At 38.0% G+C, this 8,349-nt stretch overlaps 1 protein-coding gene across 1 annotated transcript; it reads right to left on the bottom strand.

Annotated features, from left to right (window-relative positions):
- Positions 1-3,354: 3,354 nt before the first annotated feature.
- On the bottom strand, positions 3,355-3,789 carry LOC131145943 (uncharacterized mitochondrial protein AtMg00810-like). Its single transcript, XM_058095114.1, has 2 exons — positions 3,661-3,789; positions 3,355-3,543 (listed from the first exon to the last, which is right to left on the bottom strand). Exons 1-2 carry the CDS (start codon positions 3,787-3,789, stop codon positions 3,355-3,357), a joined length of 318 nt encoding a protein of 105 aa, XP_057951097.1.
- Positions 3,790-8,349: the final 4,560 nt, after the last annotated feature.

Below are 8,349 nucleotides of genomic sequence, written 5' to 3' on the forward strand. Positions count from 1 at the left end.
AAGTTGACTTAACGGTAGTTATAAGAAGTGTTATACACGTTAAAATACCGAAATTTAATTCTGAGAGTTTCCATTTTCAGGGTGTTGAGTTAGGAACCCTGCGAGTGCGAGGAAGATTTTCTTAGGGACTTTGCAGGAATCGGGTAAGGGGATAAACTAAGCTAGTTTCTGTTTTTGAGAAAATGCTTATATATATATATATATATATATATATATATATTTATCATTTGATTTATGGAAAATGTATATGTCTATATATATGTTTTATATTTGCAAAATACTGTGAAAATGATCGTATGTTGAATATGTGGAAAATCTGTTGTGTGGCATGAGTAAAAATGTTGTAAAATACTGTTTTCTGGGAATGTGGATGATACGGATTTTTATGATGGAAAATCGGCGTACGGGCCGAGATTTTTATGTGATTTGCCTGCATACGGGCCGTGTTATGTGACTGTGAATTGCCGGCATATGGGTCGTGCTATGTGGTGTGATTTGCCAGCATACGGGTCGTGCTATGAGATGTGATTTGCCGGCGTACGAGCCGTGCTATGTGATTATGGTTTGCCAGCGTACGAGCTGTGCTATGTGTAGCTGGCGTACGGGCCGAGCTATGATAAAATGTGTAATACCGGCGTACGGGCCGATGATTTTCATGATACGTGTATATATGTGAAATGATATGATTGATGTGAAAATAAATGATATGAGATATTTATGTATCACAGTTTTAGTATATGTATATGATATCAAAACCTAGTTGGCTTGGTTTAGGCTAGCACTTGCACGGTACCGTTGTTATGTGTCCATGGTCTTCGTGATCATGATATCTATGTTAACGCGACTATACGGAGTGGTGTGAGATTGGATGGTCGATGTGGTTATTTTCAAGAAGTGTGCTGTTATCGCCCCTGGTGTACAGACCAGTCTAGGTAGACCCATCGGACCTACAAACTAGACTATCAACTTGGCAGTGGTCGGCCAACCATTGTCAGGTCTCGCCTTTGGGTCACACTACCCAGTCATGTGAGGGTAATACATGACAACAGCCAGCTAACCTACCAGAGATGTTTTATGTTATTATTATGATATGAGACGAGATATGCTTATGAAATGCAGTATGTTCCGTCATGTTCTAATATACATATGTTTTCTCAGATTTAATAAACAGTACTGAATATGATATGTATGGTATATGTAGAACACGATATACTCATGTTGCCACACACTAGTATTAGTTTATTTCCCTTACTGAGAGGTGTCTCACCTCTAAATTTCATAAACTTTTTAGGAGCCCTTGATAGGAGAGCGGGAAAGGCCCCGCTAGCATTGTGTGGATTGTCAACCCTTTTTGGAAGGGTAAGTTTTGGTAGGGACAGTTAGGTTTTTGTGGGAATTGTCCTTAGATTCCATTTTTGGGATGTATATACTGAGAGATAGTGTTTGTAGTACTCTGGTATGTGTTATACACTTTATGATGAGATGTATATGATTTTATACTTTTTGCTGCGTAGGCTTCTGCTGTATGTTCTGATGTATCCCTGGTACCCACGGGTCCAGGTGGATTGTGACCTGCTGAGCTGGAATGTGAGATGTGTGATGTTGATTTTTATTTATTTAAAAAAAATATATGAAAATGAGCAGGTCGTGACAGCTTAACTCCTTGATTTAAGCTCTGATTTCCCGAAACATCAAAGATACCACGTGTAACTTCGAACAATGATAAGAAATGAAAATTACGGAGTAAATAAAGACATCGCATGAGCAAATGGGGGCCTAAATAAGCATATTTTAGGAACACATCACAAGCTATGAATTATAAATCTTCAAATGTAGCTTGAAGTGTGTTGAGAATGATTTTTAACCTCGTACAACTGCTTGAAGGCTTTTAGTAATAGAGGCTTTGTGGAACTGTTTCTATACTGTTCAGTAGACCTGGCAAAGCGGATCGGGTCGGACAATCCATGGTGGATTAGGCGATTATCGGGTGAAGAAATCATAATCTATATTCGACTCATTTAAGTGGTGGATTAGGCGAATTCAAGTCAGATAATTCATGGCAGATGGTAGATAATCCACCATTCTCAAATATAATTTTATTATTATTTTATAATACTTTATTTTGTGTCTTAATAATTGAAGTTGTATACGACAACTTGTGATTAGTTTGTGTATTAACTAATTCTAAGTTGGTACAACTATGTTATAAACTGAAAATTTGAACTTTATTTAAGACACCAATTTTGATTGTACCTAAAATTATATATATTTTTATGCAAAAAAGAAGAAGAAATTGTTTCAATATTTATTCAATACAATATTTTTTTATCAATAGCAATATCAATTAAAATAAATACTTATTGTTTACACTATGAGGTTGTGAGCAGTAGCTTCAATATTTATTCAATACAAGATTTTTTTTTTTTTATCAATATCAATATCAATTAAAATAAATACTTATTGTTAACACTGTGAGTGTGAGTAGTAGCACTGTAGCACTTATTACTGAATAGTGAACACTGTGAGGCTATGAATTGTATCCCATTGTCTTGTGTGGCAGCATGCATGCGCGTGGTCGTGGGGCGCAGGCACTAGGTAGTGGGCCGGGTAGTGGGCTAGGTGGGTTGGGGCTTTAAGGGGGTGTTGGGCTTTTATGGTTAATCAGTTAATGGGCTTTAAGCGGGTTGATTGATATCAGCCAGATAAACTCAACCCGACTTGCTAAGGGGGCAGATATAAAATTGATAACCATATTTGACTCATTTAACAAGCGGGTCAATTATAAGTCGGTTAAAGCGAGTCAGATTTGGTTCGGATTAACGGATTTGTATCTGAGAAGGTAATAAGAAAACTACCTTAATAATTCTTGGTGGCATGCGTATTGCATTTATATAATATTTCGTATAATATGACAGCTAGATGATTTACAACAGCGTCAAACCATCCATCTATGTTATTGTCTATAACCAAGGGATTGCCTAGAATCATGTGATATGATGAGGTTGGTTGAATTATTGGAGATGTGATTTTTGGATCCTTCCATAACTGAAATACCCCACCCAAGCCTATCGAATAAGAATCTTGGATGCATAGCTTGGATCGCAAAAAAATGAAGGCAGGTTTGCCGAGGCTCTTTGTGAACATGTCTACAACTTGGAGATTAGTAGGGACATAACAAATTTGTAGCTTTACAGAAGCCACTAGTTTTCTTACAAAATGATAATCTAAATTAATGTGTTTAGAACATTTGTGAGAAACCTGATTAACAAAGAGAAAAATGAAGCTTTGGTTATCAAAAGGCATTATCGGAGAGGAGACTGAAGGCACATGAAGATCATGAAGGAGATGACGAAGTCATTTAACTTCAGCGGCTATGAGAGCCAATGCCCGATATTTCGATTCACTATTAGAGCGAGACACCATCGGTTGCTTTTTAGAGCTCCAAGACACAAGATTATCACCAAAGTAAATTTCATAGCCAAAGATTGATCGACGTGTGTCAAGACACCCAGCCCAATTGGCATCGGAATAAGCAAGGATCTCCTAAGAAGAAGACGAAGGAAAAATTAGTTCAAACCGAAGAGTTCCTTTAACGTAGCAAAGAATTCATTTAATTGCTTGAAAATGAGAGATGAATAGCTTATGCATGTACTGACTAACGACAGTGACAACATGAGCAATGTCCGAACGAGTGATAATGAGATATTGAAGAGCTCCAACAAGTGATTGGTAGAGAGAAGGATCATCAAAATCAGAACTAGCAGCCGATAGATGATGAGCGACCACCATTGGAGTGCTGATCGATTTGGAATCGAGGAGTCGGGCACGCTAGAGTACCTCATAGGCGTACTTGGTTTGACTGAGAAAAAGACCAGTAGAGGCCTGATGGGCTTTCGAGCCCAAAAAATAGTTCAAGCATCTGAGATCCTTGGTAGCAAATTCACGTTCAATTTGCCAATGAAACCATCAATGAGAGACAATTTGTTGCTAGTGAACACAATATCACCAACATAAAGTAATAAATAAATTAAATCAGCGCCTCTATAGAGGACAAATAAAGATGAGTCAACACAACTATAAGTGAAGTCCATAACCAAGAGAAAGGAGTTGAACCGATGAAACCATGCACGTGGGGCTTGCTTGAGTCCATAGAGAGCTTGGCGAAGTCGACAGACATATGTAGGATGTTTGGAATCAACATAGTCAGGTGGCTGGTCCATAATAGACTTCTTCCTACTAAAAAACCATTAAGAAAGACATTTTTTATGTCGATTTGACGAGGAGGCCAATTATTAGAAACGACCAAGGAGAGGACAACCCAAACAGTAGAAGCCTTCACAACAAGGCTGAAGGTGTCGTGGAAATCAAGACCCGGTTGTTGAGTATACCCCTTTGTAACAAGATGAGCTTTGAGATGGTCCATGGTGCCATCGGATAAATATTTAACACGAAAGACCCATTTAGAGCCCACAACATTTTTATTGGGTGATCTCAAAACTAGATCCCATGTATGATTCTTTTGAAGAGCCCAAATCTCTTCATCCATTGTAGCAATCCAACCTAAATGTTTTGTAGTGGACTTAAAAACTTTGGGTTCACGCATGGTGAGCAAAGAATGTAGCAAGCCAGAGTTGGGAACTTGAGTTAAATAAGAACTATGGTTGGACTTGAAGATCCCTAACTTGGCCCGAGTTTGCGCGAGGTGAGTGCCAAGAAGAGGTGGGTGGTCCATTACTGGTGTGGAGGAGACTTCTGCAGTGGGAGTGGGATCAAGAGGCATGGAAGCAGATCCATTAGAAAACCCACACGCCGAAGTGGGAGGCGGCTCAACAGAAGTGTTGACTGTAGTGACCTGGGGAAATTATGGTATTTAAATAATGGGAGAAAGAGAGAAAAGAATTAAAATTTGGAAATTAAACAGAGCATCGTCAACGAATATAGGGAGCTCATCGGCAAGTACACATAAAGGGCTCATCGACGGGGACCTACCTCGTCGATGAAAAGATACTGAGAGTGGGTTTTGACGATTCTAAATTTCGTTGACGAGGAGTGAGTTCGTCGACGAACTTCCTTCGTGACCTCGTCGACGAGGTGACATGGCTCATTGACGAAGGTCAATGTATAAGTAGTCCTAAATGCAATTTTTCAGCTGATTTTCGCCACAAGAATTCTCTCTCTTTCTCTCCTTTCGATTTTCCCTCCTTCTCTCTAGGATTTCGGGCCGATCTTTTGCCGGTTTGACAATCTGAAGCCACCACGACACTCCTAGGAAAGTTTTTTGCAAATCTATTGAAGTGGATCGTTGGCGGGGCTAGCTCGGAATTCATCCCAAATTCAGGGTAAGGCTTTTATTCAGTATTTAACCTTCCCTTCAGTTGTAGAAAACGTAGTACACGTAGAAATACTGAATTTTTGTTCTGGAAAATAGCATTTTCAGGTGTTGAACGAAGAACCCTACGGGTGCAGGACAAATTATTTTATGGGCTTTTTAGGAATCAGGTAAGGGGATAAACTAAGCTAGTTGTTTTATGAATATATATATATATATATATATATATATAATTTTATAGCATTTGATTTCAGGAATATATATGCGTTATGCTGGGAAATACTGCTGTAAATGACGATATGTTCTGAATATACATAATATCCATTCTGTGTGGCATGAGTAGAATTTATTATGAATTGCCGTTTTCTAGGAAAATGTTAAATGATACAAAGTTTTATAATGATAAATCGGCGTACGGGCCGAGGATGTTCTTACGTGATTGAGCAGGTGTACGAGCTGAGCCTCTTATTTGATATGTGATACAGCGTATGAGTCGTGATTGAGCTGGCGTACGGGCTGAGTCTTATTTGATATGTGATACGGCGTACGGGCCGTGATTGATAAAATATGAAATGTTGGCGTACGGGCCGATGATTTTCATGTTGTATATGAAATGTGATATAATGATGTTGAATTGACAATTATTATTATGGAATAGCAATGTATCACAATTTGAAATATGTTATATGTTATCAGAACCTGGTTGGTTTGGTTTAAGCTTGCACTTGCACGGTACCATAGTTATGTGTTCATGATCATCATGATATTGTGTTATCGCTGTCATACGGGGCAGCGTGAGGATGGATAGTCGATGTAGTTTATTGAAGTGTTGGCACCCTTGGTGTACGGACTAGGTCTGGCAGACCCATCGTACTTACAGACATTTACTTTGACTTGGCAGTGGTCGTCTAGCCATTGTCAGGTCCTGCCTTCGAGCCACACAACCCAATCATGTGGGGGTAAGACATGACACCAGCCAGCTAACCTTTCAGGGTGGTTTTTGTATTATTATTATATGAGATGAATTATGCTTATGGAAAACCATTATATTCTGTTATGCGATGATTGTACATGTTTTTCCCAAAAATGATATAGACATTTTTACTAAATATGATTATGTATGCTTTTATGTATAACACAGAAATACTCATGTTACCACACATTGGTATTAGTTTATTTCCCTTACTGAGAGGTGTCTTACCCCGAATTATATGAACATTTCAGTAGCCACTGATAGGAGAGCGGATAAAGCTCCGCTGAGGTAGTTATAGCTGGTCTGCCCTTTCTGAAGGGTAAGTGTTTTGGTAGGGTCGGATGGATTTTTGTGGGAAATGACCCTAGGACTTATTTTGGGTTGTAAATATAAATACAATGCATGTAGTAACTCTGGTATTATGATGAATGATATTGTGTTGAATGGCATTATAAGATGGATATAATTTTATGTTTCCTACTGCGTAGGCTTCTATATTGTATCTCTGATGTATCCCTGGTACCCATGGGTTCAGGTTGATTATGATATGCTAGGTTTATTATATTGATTTCTATTATTAAGGAAAAAGAATAATATATGGGAATTAAGCAGGTCGTCACATTGACCCTATTGGTCACATCCCATTTTGATAATGATAAATACCTTGATATTTAATGTCTGTCAAGTTTGTGTGCACGTTTATATTATCAGAACATATGCTAGCACATGAGAAGACTTGAAGGCTAAAAACCCTGAAGACTCATTGTAATTTATATTTTGTGTAATTTGGGTCTATAATAGTAATTTAGGAACGATCTGTAATAATTAATACATGACATGCATGTAGGAACTAAAGTTCAAGACTGTAGTTTGACCTTAGGGATTACCCTTCAGTCGACCTGCACCGAATTTTTTCGGCAAGCAAAATGACCTTTGATCGACCCCTAGGTCCTTGCACAACACTTAGCATAGTCCCCAACATTAGTTATTATATCTGAGAAATTAAATAAGGCAAAATTGGATTTAATTGGAAAAACTTGAGAGAGCTTGGGCAACTGAACCTATGGCATTTTAAACGCCTTGGGCGGCCGAACCCTGGATAGGTCAACTTGTTGACTTTCTATTTAGGCGACTAAACCAATTTGAGCATATCTCCCTCAGGCACCCGAATCTGTGTCAGAACACTTTTCAACCCCCCGGGCACCCGAACGATCATGTTCAGAAAGGGCTCAGGCGACCGAATTGGTCAGTTCGGTTAACCGAACTTGGCTTCGGGCACCCGAACCTTTTAAAAGTGATTTTCTGGCTAAGTTTGTTCAGGCGAACGAATTGAAATTTAGCCACCCGAATCTTTTGGGTTAAATTAATTTTTACTAGAGTTAAAATTAAGTAAACGGGGTTAAATTTTTTAATGGTTTTTAAAACAAATTTAATTATTCCCATTGGGTCCCCAACGATCAAAAATCCTTCCTTACCTATAAATACCTATTCATTTGCAACAATTAGCAAGGATTAGCAAAATTGATTAGGGCCAAACTCTCTCAAATTCAAAAATCCTTCTTTAGCCTATAATACTCCAAAACACTTATACACATCATCCTTCTTGATCTTGCAAGTATTGTGAGTATATTTCGTGTGCTTGTACTTTATTCATACTTGCTAATACTCTCATTAGATTATATTGATTGTTTGATTTTATTGAGAGTAGAAGCATCAAGTTCTTCCACTGATTTAACTTGATAAATCTTGTGTGGGAAGACTTTGAAGGTTGTAGTTCTTGCATTGTCATTGCAAGCTACCTAGCCTATATTTTTGTGTGTAAAAATCATTTTTAAAGATTATTTTCAAACAACTCTTGTGCTTGCTACATTGAAGAAAACATTTTTGAGTTTGTTGGAATATTATTGCTAACATCGTTGAAACCCTAATCTGACATTAAGATTTAGTTTATTTGGTTTTCAAAGAATAGCTTGTTTGATACATTCTTGTGTTTGATTGTTTATAAACATAACCATGAGTGTTGATTGCACACATAGAGCACCAAGCT

Source organism: Malania oleifera, chromosome 13, assembly GCF_029873635.1.
Source record: "Malania oleifera isolate guangnan ecotype guangnan chromosome 13, ASM2987363v1, whole genome shotgun sequence".
Lineage (NCBI taxonomy): Eukaryota > Viridiplantae > Streptophyta > Magnoliopsida > Santalales > Ximeniaceae > Malania > Malania oleifera.

Excerpts from the sequence above, each read along its gene's own strand:
- LOC131145943 (XM_058095114.1), bottom strand. The coding sequence starts at position 3,789 with ATGGTGGTCGCTCATCATCTATCGGCTGCTAGTTCTGATTTTGATGAT. Across the intron at positions 3,544-3,660 it reads TTGCTCATGTTGTCACTGTC|GAGATCCTTGCTTATTCCGA; the intron begins GTTAGTCAGTAC and ends TCTTCTTCTTAG.